The sequence below is a fragment of the Hyperolius riggenbachi genome, chromosome 4 (genome assembly GCF_040937935.1).
Source record: "Hyperolius riggenbachi isolate aHypRig1 chromosome 4, aHypRig1.pri, whole genome shotgun sequence".
Taxonomy (NCBI): domain Eukaryota; kingdom Metazoa; phylum Chordata; class Amphibia; order Anura; family Hyperoliidae; genus Hyperolius; species Hyperolius riggenbachi.
Genome location: NC_090649.1, coordinates 26,998,219 through 27,015,572, shown reverse-complemented (window position 1 = coordinate 27,015,572; position 17,354 = coordinate 26,998,219). Strand labels below are relative to the sequence as shown.

At 45.3% G+C, this 17,354-nt stretch overlaps 1 protein-coding gene across 11 annotated transcripts in view; it reads left to right on the top strand.

Moving 5' to 3' along the window:
* The window catches only part of DTNB (dystrobrevin beta), a 289,602-nt gene that overhangs the window by 229,843 nt on the left and 42,405 nt on the right, over nt 1-17,354 (top strand). For all 11 annotated transcript variants that reach the window (XM_068279912.1, XM_068279909.1, XM_068279910.1 and 8 more), the window contains 3 exons: nt 5,411-5,496; nt 8,804-8,917; nt 16,255-16,351. In XM_068279912.1, coding sequence (XP_068136013.1) covers nt 5,411-5,496; nt 8,804-8,917; nt 16,255-16,351 — 297 coding nt within the window. The remainder of the gene's footprint in view (nt 1-5,410; nt 5,497-8,803; nt 8,918-16,254; nt 16,352-17,354) is intronic.

The window sequence follows — 17,354 nt, the reverse complement described above, 5'->3', positions numbered from 1 at the left end:
TTTGGGAGGTGATCTGATGTCGGATCTGCGGGCGATCTATTGGTGTGGGTGGGTGATCAGATTGCCCGCAAGGGGCAGGTTAGGGGCTGATTGATGGGTGGCAGTGACAGGGGGTGATTGACGGGTGATTGACAGGTGATTGACAGGTGATTGACAGTTGATCAGGGGGGATAGATGCATACAGTACGCAGGGGGGGGGAGGGTCTGGGGGGGGGGGCTGGGGAGAATCTGAGGGGTGGGGGGGTGATCAGGAGGGAGCAGGGGGCAGTTTAGGGACTAAAAAAAAAAATAGCGTTGACAGATAGTGACAGGGAGTGATTGATGGGTGATTAGGGGGGTGATTGTGTGCAAATGGTGGTCTGGGGGGTGGGCAGGGGGGGGTCTGAGGGGTACTGTGGGCGATCAGGGGGCAGGGGGGGGCAGATCAGTGTGTTTGGGTGCAGACTAGGGTGGCTGCAGCCTGCCCTGGTGGTCCCTCGGACACTGGGACCACCAGGGCAGGAGGCAGCCTGTATAATACACTTTGTATACATTACAAAGTGTATTATACACTTTGTAGCGGCGATCGCGGGGTTAACAACCCGCCGGCGCTTCCGATTGGCCGGCGGGTTGACGTCGCGGGTGGGCGGAGCCTATTGCCGCTGGATGCGCGCGCATCCCAGCGCGCGATCCCCGGCCAGAGAGTGCCCCAGGACCTGACGCCAATCTGCGTTACGTGGTCCTGGGGCTGCCACTTTGCCGCCGCCAATATGAAGTAGGCGGTCGGCAAGTGGTTAAAGTGTATTTGAAATGAATAAAAGTTAAAATGTTAGACACTTACCTCAGTAGAGGGAAGACTCTGGATAGTCCAGAGCCTACCTGGATCCTCTAACAACCCCCTAGTCCAGCGCTGGGTCCTTCTAAACATATTTGACAAAAGCTTGTTGAGTAGGTTTCCTGTGGCTTCACATCCGGAATGGGCATGCACTTGTAAGGTCCTCGGAGCCCCAGTAGAATGAAGCCCTTGTGCATGGGCCAGTAGGGCCTGACTCGTACATGCCCAGTTCAGACACACTAGACCTGTGGCCAGGAGCAGGGCCAGAAGAGGCATGCTGTAATGGAACCGTGAAAGAGATCCTGCCTATTGCAAGAGAAATAAATAAAAGTTTACAAGCAGATAATTTGTTAGGTATTTGTATTACAGGTGTACTTATAAACAGTTGCAGCCATTGCACTCAGTATGCAAAGCATGCAGGATTTCCAGCGAAAAAGCTCATCACTTCCCCTACAATGTTACATTGACATAAATGGGACAAGCTCCTATTTGCCATTCCTTGCTGCAGACTCTTCTCAGAGTGGGAGCTGTTACTTCAGACTGTGAGCCTGCCAGCTCATCGGTAAAGCAGAAATCCAGCCACATGGCTAATTGCAGAGCTTAAGCACACCAAAGGGGGCATATCTTGCCAAAAGAGTTTTACAGCAAGACACTGAGGACAGTCAGTGACGTGACTATGTACTCTGTAATGTGCTGCAGAAGATGTCACTGCTATATAAATACATAATAATAATATGGCAGGACATTAGACTATAACTATGGTAGGATTAGAGTGTGAGCTCCTCTGAGGACAGTCAGTGACATGACTATGTACTCTGTAAAGTGCTGCAGAAGATGTCAGTGCTATATAAATACATAATAATAATATGGTAGGACATTACACTGTGACTATGGTAGGATTCATTTGTGAGCTCCTCTGAGGACAGTCAGTGACATGGCTATGTGCTCTGTACAGTGCTGCAGAAGATGTCAGTGCTATATAAATACATAATAATAATATGGCAGGACATTAGACTATGACTATGGTAGGATTAGAGTGTGAGCTCCTCTGAGGACAGTCAGTGACATGATTATGTGCTCTGTAATGTGCTGCAGAAGATGTCAGTGCTATATAAATACATAATAATAATATGGCAGGACATTAGACTATGACTATGGTAGGATTAGATTGTGAGCTCCTCTAAGGACAGTCAGTGACATGGCTATGTGCTCTGTACAGTGCTGCAGAAGATGTCAGTGCTATATAAATACATAATAATTATATGGGAGGACATTAGCCTATGACTATGGTAAGATTAGAGTGTGAGCTCCTCTGAGGACAGTCAGTGACATGACTATGTACTCTGTAAAGTGCTGCAGAAGATGTCAGTGCTATATAAATACATAATAATAATATGGTAGGACATTACACTGTGACTATGGTAGGATTCATTTGTGAGCTCCTCTGAGGACAGTCAGTGACATGGCTATGTGCTCTGTACAGTGCTGCAGAAGATGTCAGTGCTATATAAATACATAATAATAATATGGCAGGACATTAGACTATGACTATGGTAGGATTAGAGTGTGAGCTCCTCTGAGGACAGTCAGTGACATGATTATGTGCTCTGTAATGTGCTGCAGAAGATGTCAGTGCTATATAAATACATAATAATAATATGGCAGGACATTAGACTATGACTATGGTAGGATTAGATTGTGAGCTCCTCTAAGGACAGTCAGTGACATGGCTATGTGCTCTGTACAGTGCTGCAGAAGATGTCAGTGCTATATAAATACATAGTAATTATATGGGAGGACATTAGCCTATGACTATGGTAAGATTAGAGTGTGAGCTCCTCTGAGGACAGTCAGTGACATGACTATGTACTCTGTAAAGTGCTGCAGAAGATGTCAGTGCTATATAAATACATAATAATTATATGGTAGGACATTAGACTATGACTATGGTAGGATTAGATTGTGAGCTCCTCTGAGGACAGTCAGTGACATGACTATGTACTCTGTAAAGTGCTGCAGAAGATGTCAGTGCTATATAAATACATAATAATTATATGGTAGGACATTAGACTATGACTATGGTAGGATTAGATTGTGAGCTCCTCTGAGGACAGTCAGTGACATGACTATGTGCTCTGTAATGTGCTGCAGAAGATGTCAGTGCTATATAAATACATAATAATAATATGGGAGGACATTAGACTGTGACTATGGTAGGATTAGAGTGTAAGATCCTCTGAGGACAGTCAGTGACATGACTATGTACTCTGTAATGTGCTGCAGAAGATGTCAGTGCTATATAAATACATAATAATAATATGGGAGGACATTACACTATGACTATAGTAGGATTAGAGTGTGAGCTCCTCTGAGGACAGTCAGTGACATGACTATGTACTCTGTAAAGTGCTGCAGAAGATGTCAGTGCTATATAAATACATAATAATAATATGGTAGGACATTACACTATGACTATAGTAGGATTAGAGTGTGAGCTCCTCTGAGGACAGTCAGTGACATGGCTATGTGCTCTGTACAGTGCTGCAGAAGATGTCAGTGCTATATAAATACATAATAATTATATGGTAGGACATTAGACTATGACTATGGTAGGATTAGATTGTGAGCTCCTCTGAGGACAGTCAGTGACATGACTATGTACTCTGTAAAGTGCTGCAGAAGATGTCAGTGCTATATAAATACATAATAATTATATGGTAGGACATTACACTATGACTATGGTTGGATTAGATTGTGAGCTCCTCTGAGGACAGTCAGTGACATGACTATGTACTCTGTAATGTGCTGCAGGAGATGTCAGTGCTATATAAATAAATAATAATAATATGGCAGGACATTATACTATGACTATGGTAGGATTAGATTGTGAGCTCCTCTGAGGACAGTCAGTGACATGGCTATGTACTCTGTAAAGTGCTGCAGAAGATGTCAGTGCTATATAAATACATAATAATTATATGGTAGGACATTAGACTATGACTATGGTAGGATTAGATTGTGAGCTCCTCTGAGGACAGTCAGTGACATGACTATGTACTCTGTAAAGTGCTGCAGAAGATGTCAGTGCTATATAAATACATAATAATTATATGGTAGGACATTAGACTATGACTATGGTAGGATTAGAGTGTAAGATCCTCTGAGGACAGTCAGTGACATGACTATGTACTCTGTAATGCGCTGCAGATGTCGTCAGTGCTATATAAATACATAATAATAATATGGCAGGACATTATACTATGACTATGGTAGGATTAGATTGTGAGCTCCTCTGAGGACAGTCAGTGACATGGCTATGTACTCTGTAAAGTGCTGCAGAAGATGTCAGTGCTATATAAATACATAATAATAATATGGTAGGACATTAGACTATGACTATGGTAGGATTAGATTGTGAGCTCCTCTGAGGACAGTCGGTGACATGACTATGTACTCTGTAATGTGCTGCAGAAGATGTCAGTGCTATATAAATACATAATAATAATATGGTAGGACATTAGACTATGACTATGGTAGGAATTAGATTGTGAGCTCCTCTGAGGACAGTCAGTGACATGACTATGTACTCTGTAATGTGCTGCAGAAGATGTCAGTGCTATAGAAATACATAATAATAATATGGTAGGACATTAGACTATGACTATGGTAGGATTAGATTGTGAGCTCCTCTGAGGCCAGTTAGTGACATGACTATGTACTCTGTAATGTGCTGTAGTAGGTGTCAGTGCTATATAAATACATAATAATAATAATAATAATATGGTAGGACATTAGACTATGACTATGGTAGGATTAGAGTGTGAGCTCCTCTGAGGACAGTCAGTGACATGGCTATGTACTCTGTAATGTGCTGCAGGAGATGTCAGTGCTATATAAATACATAATAATAATATGGTAGGACATTAGACTATGACTAAGGTAGGATTAGATTGTGAGCTCCTCTGAGGACAGTCAGTGACATGACTATGTACTCTGTAATGTGCTGCAGAAGATGTCAGTGCTATATAAATACATAATAATAATAATAATAATATGGTAGGACATTACACTATGACTATGGTTGGATTAGATTGTGAGCTCCTCTGAGGACAGTCAGTGACATGACTATGTACTCTGTAATGTGCTGCAGAAGATGTCAGTGCTATATAAATACATAATAATGATCAGAAAAAGCACAGTTGACGTGCTACAAAAATCCCGATATCCCTTACGTCGAGGGGAAGAGAGTAATAAGCACTGCAGAACGTGTATGCGCAGAATGCGTGCAGAGATGATTAATTCCTCTCTCTACTGGCTGTCAGCCTGATGTCACTTTCATCTGGTGAGGCTGTATATAAGATTTGGTGATGTTAGTATGCGCAGCACAGAGGGGAAGTAACTGATGCTTTATCCCATCTAGGAGTGTGGCAGTGAGCAGTTATGCAGAGCGCAGACCTGACAGTCTCGTGTTTTCCAGCTTGTCGCACGTTCTGCCTCTTCCGTAGTTTCCCCTCCTGCACCCGGCTCTGTAACGCTGCCTCCGGTGGTGAGGCGGGAGCCGTACGCCAGTAACCAGTCTTATTTCATTCTCCGCAGCCTCGACCTCCTACCGATCTCAGCTTCAACTTCGACGCCAACAAGCAGCAACGACAGCTCATTGCCGAACTGGAGAACAAGAACAGGTAATTTCTCTGCCGCAGGGGAAGGGTGTGACTCCTCTTCCTGGCGAGGTCTGGCTCCTCCTCCAAGGAAGTCTGGCTCCTCCTCCCGGGGTAACCTGTGTACACCAGACACAGAACTCCAGCATTGCTCAGATATAACACCGCCGGAGGTGTCGCTAGATGGTTTATTGACGAGCTGTTTTGGCAATGGACAGGGAGTTTAGGATTAGCCGTGTGAAGGATGCACAGTTTTATGTCTGTTTGAAGGACACCTGAAGGGAGAGGGATATGGAGGATGCCGTATTTATTTCCTGTTAAACAATACCAGTTGCCTGGCAGTCCTGCTGGTCTATTTCTCTGCAGTAGTGTCTGAGTCACACCAGAAACAAGCATGTGGCTAATCTTTTAAGATCTGACAATAATGTCAGAAACCCCTGATCTGCTGCATGCTTGTTCAGGGGCTATGGCTAAAAGTATTAGAGGCAGAGGATCAGCAGAGCTGCCAGGCAACTGGTATTGCTTAAAAGGGAATAAATATGGCAGCCTCCATATACCTCTCTCTTCAGTTGTCTTTTAACCAGTTCGGCCTTTCTGGACGAGCTTTCTCGTCCAGAAAGGCAGTGCAGCTTTTTCTGCGTGGGGCGCGCGCCCGCCGCTAGTCCCCCGATCAGTGAATGGGAATATAATTCCCATTCACCGATCTAACTTCCCCACAGGAATACCGACGCTTTCTCTCCAGAGAGCTTGGTATTTCTGCCCCCAGGAAACATCTCCCCTGCATTTAAGTTCCTGGATGCGAGATCGTTCGCATCCAGGACTTTTTTCACTGTGGCCATCTTGTGGCCAAATAGTAAACTGCACCAACATACATTTTAAAATAAACAATTATACTATTTTACATTTAAAATAGGCAGTTTCCCTCCCACACCAAAAATTACCCACATACATTTTTTATTAAAAAAAATAATAAATAAAAAAAATACAATAAAAAAAAAAAACAACATAAATAGTTACCCAAGGGTCTAAACTTTTTAAATATGCATGTCAAGAGAATATGTTATTATATTATTTAAAATTATAAGCTTATAAATAGTGATGGACGCAAATTGAAAAAATGCACCCTTATTTCTAAATGAAATATCGGCACCATAAATTGTGATAGGGACATCGTTTAAACGGTGTAATAACCGGGACAGATGGGCAAATAAAATACATGGGTTTTAATTACGGTAGCGTATATTAATTTCAAACTATAATGGCCAAAAACTGAGAAATAATGAATTTTTTTAATTTCTTTCTTAATATTCCTGTTAAAATGGATTTAGAAAAAAATAATTCTTAGCAAAATGTACTACCCAAAGAAAGCCTAATTAGTGGCGGAAAAAACAAGATATAGATCAATTCATTGTGATAAGTAGCAATAAAGTTATAGGCGAATGAATGGGAGGTGAACGTTGCTCGGATGCATGAGATTTTCGGCACTGCGGTTCTGAACCGGTTAAAGTGAACCTCAGGTGAAAATAAACTGATGAGATGAACAATTGTCTCTATCCTCCTACTCTTAAAAATAACCGTTTTTTTTGGGGGGGGGGGTAGATATTCCAGTTTTATGTTTCGAAACTTGAAAAGTAAATGTAATATTTTATTGACTCTTCGAAATTAGTCTTTTACTTGTCCCATAGCTAAAATGCACAAACTATTGAGCTTTATCCCCTGCACTCAGAGGCTGTTCTCTGCCAGGAATGATTTCTATGACTGTAATTCCTTACCAGTGAAGGTTATGCTGTAGACCAACTTGGTCCCGACTGCAATGAAACTGTCACTTCTATACCTGAATGTTAACTCTTTCAGGCAGAAAAGGAAAAACAGGAACACAGTGTGGTTATTTGTATGTTTGGCACTGTACATACACACGTCTATCACATCGTGTCACCGCAGGTACACTTTAACCGCAATGTAAAACTGACAGTGAAGAGATCCTGCTTTCTAGATAGGATCAGTTCCCGCGGTAAATTCACTCTTGTGCTGTCCGCGATTTTCCCTGAAGAGTGTATGTTTTTCCCATATAATCTATGGTGGAAATGTATCTCCCTGGGCTCCAGCCAGACTACAAATAGACCATCTACGATTGCATCCAACCGAAGCCTCCCACCTGAATGCTAATTTATGCAATTCCTGCTAGATTTGGTACAGCAGGCAAAGAGTGTATGACAGTGCACCTGATTGGCTGACTGGCGTCTGCTGGCCAGATAGAGGCAGGATATTGCTCTAGCTGGAAGTTAGCAATTGTGTTTGTTGCGGACAGTTAAGTGACAAGACGATATACTCTGTACAGCGCTGTGTAATATGTTGGCGCTATATAAATACTTAAGTAAGTAAATAAACAAATAAATTAGACCCGTGATGATTGGAATTGCTAAATTTCCGAACCCAGCAAAATTCTAAGATTTTTCTCATCTCCATGCAAATTCCGAATTTCTCAAGTTCCGAGTTTGTACAATCTTGTAATTGTTTTAATATATTGTAAATATATTTTTACACTAACCATAAGATTGTTTGTGTGAATTTATGCAAATACGTTCACAATCGCTTACAATTTTGATTAAAATTTTTGCATTGTTCAAAACTTTTTGCATAATTGTCTTTTTCTGTGAAAAAGATGTACTTTGTTTGCTTTAAAGTCTACCTGAGACGGGGGGATAGAAAAAATTTATACATACCTGGGGCTTCCTCCAGCCCCCTCCGGCCAGTTCGCTCCCACTCCGCCGTCCTCCGCTGCCTGCAGCCACCGCAAATTGCCCGTAAAGTCCTCTGGTCTGGGGCATAATGCACAGGCGCAGGAGGGCTGTACACGCTCCCCCATTGTGCAGGTGCAGAACGGTGCGCAAGTCACAGGAGCAAGACAAGGAAGTGCGCACAGCCCACCTGTGCCGACTGGACAACCAACTGGGGCCAGGCAGCGGAGGGCAGTGGAGAGGGAGTACCCAGCCTGGAGGGGGCTGGATGAAGCCCCAGAAATGTATAAACTTTTTATAATCCCCCCCCCCCCCCCTTCCTTCATCTCAGGGAAGCTTCACATAAAGGCAACGTGTGACTTCTTGGTCATGACTGTAAGTTGAGGCTCCGGTTGCATTGCTGTGGCTGCCGCTCCTCAGGCCGGTGTCCTCCCGCTCTGTGCTGGGGAGCGTGACGCCCGCTGCTGCTTTCCAGAGTCTCATCTCTCAGGAGTCCTCATATGAGTCCAGGATTCATACAGTCCAGTAGGGTTATATGGATCTGACAGCCATGCACAGCAGTAACCACCGTCTCCCCATTGCTGTTCCTGCAGAGAGATATTACAGGAGATCCAGAGGTTACGCCTGGAACACGAACAAGCCTCTCAGCCCACTCCGGAGAAAGCCCAGCAGAACCCCACCCTGCTGGCGGAGCTTCGACTACTACGGTAAGCCAGCAGGTCCACACTCCGCCTTTCATCCTGTGGCTTTGCAGTCTATCGCCATTAGTGATGGGCTGACGAGTACATGACTAGCCGAATTTGTGATTCTAATGAGGCTTAAAAGCCTCAGGTGTGCGGCTGGGAGAGAGGGGGTTAATTACCCAGATGTCCGGCGCTTCTATGCGTATCACATGGGGTCACAGTACACAGGCCATGTATGGGGGTACATTACAGGGTGGCTATAGGGGGGAGAGGGCACAGCACATTTGCCTCCATAAGAGGGGCACTGCACAGGGTACTACTATAAGGGGGCTGAAGAATATCCACCACTGCAATGGGCTGGTGTCTATATATAAAGGGTGTTACAATATGAGGACAATTTTTGGACACCTTAAGTAAGAAGAATACGGAGGCTTCCATATTTATTTCCTGTTAAACATACCAGTTGCCTGGCACCCCTGCTGATCTATTTGGCTGCAGTAGTGTCTGAATTACACCAGAAACAAGCATGCAGCTAATCTTGTCAGATCTGACAATAATGTCCGAAACCCCTGATTTGCTGCATGCTTATTCAGGGGCTATGGCTGAAAGTATTAGATGCAGAGGATCAGCAGGATAACCAGGCAACTGGTATTGTTTAAAAGGCAATAAATATGTCAGCCTCTGTATCCCTCTCACTTCAGTTGTCCTTTAAAGGAGCTCAGTGCTGGAATAAAGAAAACATCACATACATACCTGAGGTTTCCTCCAGCCCCATCCGCTAGGATCGCTCCCACGCCGCCATCCTCCGCTATCTGCGGCTCCAGTATCTGGTCCCGTCACGTCACCCAGGCTACGCAGGAGGAGTGCACCCTCTACGTATCTCTCCAGCGGCTGCTAGAGGGCACACTTCTCTTACACCAGACTGGCTCCGACTGACGGGATTGCGGGTCGCGGTACTGGAGCTGCGGGCAGCGGAGGATGGTGGCGTGGGAGCGATCCGAGCGGATGGGGCCGCAGGAAGCCTCAGGTATGTATGTGATGTTTTCTTTCTTCCAGCTCTGAGCCCCTTTAAGTGGTTTTCTTGATTATACTGTAAAACCCCCATTATTTAGCATCAAGGGATGGGCTGATGCTGGATAAGTGTAGTTTCTGGTTGCTTGAGAGTCAATGTTAAAAATAGGCCCTGCTACAAAACAGTACTATACCCCACACTGTATACTCACCATAAACTGTATTCATTAGTATTTTTTTGGACACCTGCAACATTCCCATCACCCTTCATGATGATAAGAGGTGCAGACATGCATGGTGTCCAGCGATCGGCTACGGCACAGGAGCCTATCCGTCACCCCACAATCCTCTGCTGTCTAGTAAATCATTCATGGGCTACACTTCCAGGAAGACGCTATCATGAATTAAACATGCCTCCTTTAATGTATGAACCAGGGGTCAGCGAAGATTCAGCAGATCAGCTCATTCTGAGCAAACCCTACAGAGGCCTGAGAGAGAAGGTGCCTGCCGGGACTTACCCCGGGCATAAAGAGTACCTGTCACCTCCCTCAGCCCCTTCTGCTCCCGAGCATTCCTGCACTGTGTCAGATTACTAATTAATGACAATTCTCAGTGACAACCATCTGTGACAATCCAGGAGTATGAGGACTGAGAGAGAGCGCACAGCGGCGGCCCTAGCTGAACCTGACAGATGGGGCGTTTAATGGGGGCAGACCGCTCACACAACTGTCCAATAAATAAATACACAACATACCGGCTGCCACGGATTCCAATAACAGGTGAACAGCAGAAAATGATCTGCAAGTCCCAACAAGCAGGGTTATGGTACCCGTACACTGTTCCATCTGATCGCATCTGATATATCGAGCAAATGGTCCTGCCGTGGCTGCCTCACCTCTCTGCTGACACAACTCCTGGCCTCCTCCAATATTTGCTGTCACACATGTGCCAAGTCATGTGGTACCGGCGCTCACGGTGATGGCAAACACTGGGGAAGGGGTGGGGGACACTGGCCAAGCGGTCTGCTGCTATAATAAAGTTTGACATCTTGGGACAGTCATATTTTAACCTCGACAATCCTACTAAGCTTTGTATAGCTGGCATAAGTGAAAATATGAAATAAGGATAGAAAACCTAAATGATGTATTTCTTTAGTGAGTTAGTTGACATCAAATTCCCTCTCCCTTTGTCCCCCTTCTGGTGTCTGTTTCTTTCTCTCTTTCTTTGATGCTGCTAGCGGGATAGACTTGGATCCCCTGCTCTGCAAACCCTTATCAGTTCTCTGTGAAGATCGGATCTTGGAATGCAGGACTGGACTATTTGCCAGGCCTGCCAGGAGGAGGAGCTTGTATTTCCCTTCTACCAATCAGGTCTGGAGTAATAAATGCCTCAATCCCCCACTTACTGTAGAACAAGGGTGATTTGCATATTTCAGCAGTGCTGCATTGTGGGAGACATCATATGCTCACTCCAACCTGCATAATTGCAAATACTTTCTGTTTTAAGAAGGCAAACTTTTTTGTTTTCCATAGCATTTTAGTAAGAGGGCTTTTTGGTCCATTGTAGCCCCTTACACACTCCTAGGAGTTCTGGTTCACCATGAGCTTTCTGGGTAATCTGTAGCCACTTCCTGTAGAAGGCTCAGCAGCTAATCAGAAACAATTCTGGGCTTTTTTGTAAACCAATGTTGTGAGGAAACTCTGGGATCTCTTCTGACTTTGGATAAAATGGCTTTTGGGTAAATCCATCACAGTACTGTCCATTTGGTCTTTATTCATGATGTACCGGCATGCTCACTGTGGATCAAACAACATGAGCAAATTATATGGTGCGTATCCATCGATTCCAGATCTATCTTCTATTTTTTTTTTTTTACTTCTATTTTTGCAATGTCTAGATATACTTTTTTCCCATTACTACCTTGTTTGGGTACAGTTCTTCTTTAAAGTGAATGGGAAACGCATTTTAAAAAAAATGAAGCAAATACTTACCTAAGGAGAGGGAAGACTCTGGGTCATATAGAGCCTTCTGTCTCCTCTCTCGGTGCTCCCTATCCTGTGCTGGCTCCTCCCCGTTTCAATCCCCCACCGAAAGGGTATTTGGAAGTCTCCGTGTCCTCCCGAAGACGTGCGGCTCCATACTGCACAGGCGTGAGCGTGCAAGAGAGCGTGCTTGCGCAGGTGCAGTACAAGGCGGCCCTTCTTCAGGAGCACTCGGGCTTCCTGAAGACTTCTGAAGCCTCCTTCGGCCGGGTAAAGCAGTATTTCACTACATTAGTCACCTACTGCTACCAGACGAGCCAGCACTGGAACGAGGGGACCAGGAGAGGAGGGGGAAGGCTCTATAGGACCCAGATCCTTGTCTCTCCTTGGGTAAGTATCTGTCTCATTTTTGCTACTCGCCTAGTGATGATAGAAGATCCTCTGCTAGATATTGAATCATTCTTAGTTGATTATTCCTCCCAGCTCGGAGGGGTCGGGTGGTGGGGGGGACGTTTCCTCAAAGCTCGGAGGGGTCAGGTGGCGGGGGTGGCCTGGCCGTGTGATGCTTGTCTGGCTAATGATGGCCATTAGCGCAGTAATCTGACCTGTGCTTGGCTGCACGTCAGCAGTAGCGCCTCATTTGTGCTAATGGATGTGCTGGAGAGGTCCCGCGCTCGTCCCTCCTCCCATCTGCCGTCTCTTCTTCCTGCGCTGTCACTGACCCCCGCTCATCATGCTTCTATATAAAGACCCGCGCCTTCCCTCCATCCCGGCCTATTTATAGGACCGTGAGCTCTCAGATCACATCTGCATCCACTGACAGGGAAGGTGACCCTTCCGTACTGAAGGCAAAACAGGCGCATGCCTAGGACCGCTGCTACATCAGTGCCCCAAACTAACTTCTGAGCGCCCTCTGCAGGATCTAGCGGGCTTATGCCAGATTATTATGGCTGGCTAGCGTACTGGTTAAGTGCTCTGCCTCTGGCACAGACAACCTGGGTTCAAATCTCTGCCTCTTTACTGCATTCAGCTATATGTTACTACAGGCCCTCTTTACTGAATTCTGCTATGTCACTACAGGGCCTCTTTACTTCATTCTGCTATATGTCACTACAGGGCCTCTTTACTTCATTCTGCTATATGTCACTACATGGCCTCTTTACTGCATTCTGCTATATGTCACTACATGGCCTCTTTACTGCATTCTGCTATATGTCACTACAGGGCCTTTTTACTGCATTCTGCTATATGTCACTACATGGCCTCTTTACTGCATTCTGCTATATGTCACTACAGGGCCTCTTTACTGCATTCTACTTTATGCCACTACAGGGCCTCTTTACTGCATTCTGCTATATGTCACTACAGGGCCTCTTTACTGCATTCTGCTATATGTCACTACATGGCCTCTTTACTGCATTCTGCTATATGTCACTACAGGGCCTCTTTACTGCATTCTGCTATATGTCACTACAGGGCCTCTTTACTGCATTCTGCTATATGTCACTACAGGGCCTCTATACCGCATTCTACTTTATGTCACTACAGGGCCTCTAACTGCATCCTGCTATATGTCACTACAGGGCCTCTGTACTGCATTCTGCTATATGTCACTACAGGTCCTCTATACTGCATTCTGCTATATGTCAATACAGGGCCTCTTTACTGCATTCTGCTTTATGTCACTACAGGGCCTCTATACCGCATTCTACTTTATGTCACTACAGGGCCTCTTTACTGCATCCTGCTATATGTCACTACAGGGCCTCTTTACTGCATCCTACTATATGTCACTACAGGGCCTCTTTACTGCATCCTACTATATGTCACTACAGGGCCTCTTTACTGCATTCTGCTATATGTCACAACAGGGCCTCTTTACTGCATTCTGCTATATGTCACTACAGGGCCTCTTTACTGCATCCTGCTATATGTCACTAGAGGGCCTCTTTACTGCATTCTGCTATATGTCACTACAGGTCCTCTATACTGCATTCTGCTATATGTCACTACAGGGCCTCTTTACTGCATTCTGCTATATGTCACTACAGGTCCTCTATACTGCATTCTGCTATATGTCACTACAGGGCCTCTTTACTGCATTCTGCTATATGTCACTACAGGTCCTCTATACTGCATTCTGCTATATGTCACTACAGGGCCTCTTACTGCATCCTGCTATATGTCACTAGAGGGCCTCTTTACTGCATTCTGCTATATGTCACTACAGGTCCTCTATACTGCATTCTGCTATATGTCACTACAGGGCCTCTTACTGCATCCTGCTATATGTCACTAGAGGGCCTCTTTACTGCATTCTGCTATATGTCACTACAGGTCCTCTATACTGCATTCTGCTATATGTCACTACAGGGCCTCTATACTGCATTCTGCTATATGTCACTACAGGGCCTCTTAGCACAGGGCATGGAGAGTGGATCACATAAATATCAGTCATTATATAGCTATTATCACAGTGTGGATCTGCGGGAGGGAGAAGGCTGGGAAGTCCCTCAGGATTTGCTTGTGCAGCAGTTGCAGGAGAGGAATGACGCTTGTGGTGCCCGGGGGACATAGAACTCCAGGGACTGTCAGTCAGTCCAGCAACAAACGTCCATACTCCTCTGACAACAGATTTTGAAATCATGTATATAAAATATATAATATAATATACACTCTACAACCTATAACAGTGCAGCACATGCAATTTAGTGTTCTTAAATTCCCCTTTTTGTTTCAGTTTGCAGTCAGCTGTTGTTTTCAGTGACACTGTAGGCGGTGGCTGTATGGTTAGCATGCCGGTGTGGTGCCTGATTGTGCTGCCCTAGGCTTATGCTTTCCCACATGTGCAGTGCCATTCTGTGCTGCCACATTTCCTATACAACTATGCTGCTAGTGCTGAACACCCCAAATATCTCTGCAGCCACACCTCTTGCACTCCCCAGATTTACAAGGTAGGGAGCTGCCAGGCTCATTCACTCCTCCCATCACTTCTCTTCAGCTGCACCTTCCCATAAGTCGCTTCACTGGCTCCCTGCCCCCCTCAGAATTACATTCACACTGCTCTGCCTGGCATCCAAATTTATCAAGCATACCTCCTCTTCATACATCTCTGACCTTGTCTAGAGATACTGCCTAACCTGGTCTCTCTGCTCCTCCAACACTCTACGGATGTCCTCCCCTCGCATCACCTGCTCGCTCATGAGGCTCCAGGACTTCTCTATAACAGCCCCTATTCTATGGAACTCTCTCCCTCCACCTATCATGCTCGCCCCACCTTCAACTCATGCAAGCAGGCCTCAAAGACCCATCTATTTACCATTGCTTTCTCCCTTCTTCTTAGCTCCAACTCCCTCCCTTATGTGTCCCTCTCCCCCACCCCTTAGAGTGTAAGTCTATTTGGCAGGGCACCCCTTCCCATCACCATATGACTTGTCTGCTATATTTACCCCTATACATTGCAATGTGTGCACCATTGTTTGTTGTTGTATCCCTTTCTTTGTGTACCATTGTTTTACTGTTATGATTCTGTGTGACTTTGTTTCATGTTGTATTGTCTCCTCTATCTTATGTAAAGCGCCGTGTGATATGTGAGCTTTATAAATAAAGTTTATTTATAATAATAAAATGTACCTATAAAGATCTTTCAGGCGATACTTAGGGTGCTTTTCTGCTTGCTGCGGTTCGCTCCAAAAAGTTGGTTGATCGTGTTTTGCCTGTCACAGCAGCACCACAATTAACATGTAAATCGCGGCGCTGTTTTTCCATTAGTGAAATTGATTATCTTTGAATCACAATCTCTGGCCTGCATGATTTTTGGTGCGATTGTGCGCCGTACCCGAAGGTTCATGGTGCAATTACAGTGAGTGGAAATTGAAGGTAGTGCATTGCAGAGCAATCTATCATGCAATCACGCTTCCTAGTAGAAATCAGGGCTGTGGAGTCGGAGTCAAGGATTCGGGGCAATTTTGGGCACCCGGAGTCGGAGTTGGAGTCGTGGTTTCATAAACTGAGGAGTCGGAGTTGGAGTCGAAAGATTTTTGTACCGACTCCACAACCCTGGTAGAAAAGCACCCTTATTCGTGTTTTCAGTGAGGTGAATTCTTCAGTGTTCTCTGTAAAGTGCTGTGGAAAAAAATCAGTGCTATAAAAAAGGGTTAAATAAGGAAATTAGGGCCCGCAGAGAAGAGGGTGACGCTGTTATTTGGGCCATTATCTCTTCTGTTGGACGTCCTGTAAAGGACAGTGTCCATCTAGGATGGTGGTAGTGCAGTCAGGTTTATACGCTGCCATGGCCTTGATTTTGGTCTATAGGCTGAGCTGCTGGGAAACACTGCATCTAACCTGTCCCTGTCTCCTCCCATCCAGGCAGCGGAAGGACGAGCTGGAGCAGAGGATGTCCGCGCTGCAGGAGAGTCGCCGGGAGCTCATGGTACAGCTGGAAGGTCTCATGAAGCTTCTGAAGGTGAGATGTGTTCAGTGGCCGGTCTCTGATAGCTGTATGCAGTCTCAACTAACCAGCATGCCTGGTGGGGAAGAATAGGGTCATTCCTAACGCTGTCTGCACTGCGGAAGTGCACAGCGGAAGTGACGTCCGAATCCTCCGGGCCCCGGTCTTCTCTCCTGCGGCTTTGCGGCATCCTTGTACAGCTCCCCGGTGTGTCACCTGACCTACATGGGAGTCGTGCTTGGAGAACACGGTAAAGCAGCCGGGAGCTTGCAGGAGAGGTTCGTAAGACTCATAAGTGCCCGGAGGATTTGTACGTGATTTGAGCTGCGCACCACTCTGCCTTTAATGGGGGGGGGGAGGTTAGTATTTTATTTCATGCTGGTTGCTTAAAGCTGAACTGTAAACTCCTAAAAAAAACAAATAGTTTCACTTACTTGGGCCTTCCCCTAGCCCACAGCAGCCATCCGGTCCTGCACGGTCCTCTGTTCTACCGCCACCAGTTAATTTTATTACCATCGACTTGTAAGTCGATGGCATCTGCGCCTGCATGCCCCGGGCTATTCTTCGCGTTCCAGCGAGCAATAGCGTCCGGCAAGACCACATATGTGGCGTTAGGGATGATTAATGAGATGCAAATGCTTCCTGAAATTATGCAAATCATTTTGAAAATGGTCCAAACAATTTAAACCGAGGTTTAAAAAAATACATTTGCATCAACTTGGAAGAATTTGCATATCTTTGATCATCCCTATCCAGCATTAAAGAGAACCAGAGAGGAAGCACCCTCATGTATTTTATTACATTTATCAGTGGGAACATGACAGTAAACACCTACCCTGCTTTTAGTTTTATTCTTATCTGCTTAATTAGTCTATTATCAGCTGCGATAAAAATCCCTGACTGGCTCAGTCTAGGTTTGACCTGGAATCCTTATAGCTGAGTCACTCTTCTGTGGAGTCTTTTCAAGCCCAAGCCTGCCACCTCCGGGCTCAGATTTCCTGCTTTGCATACTGAGAGC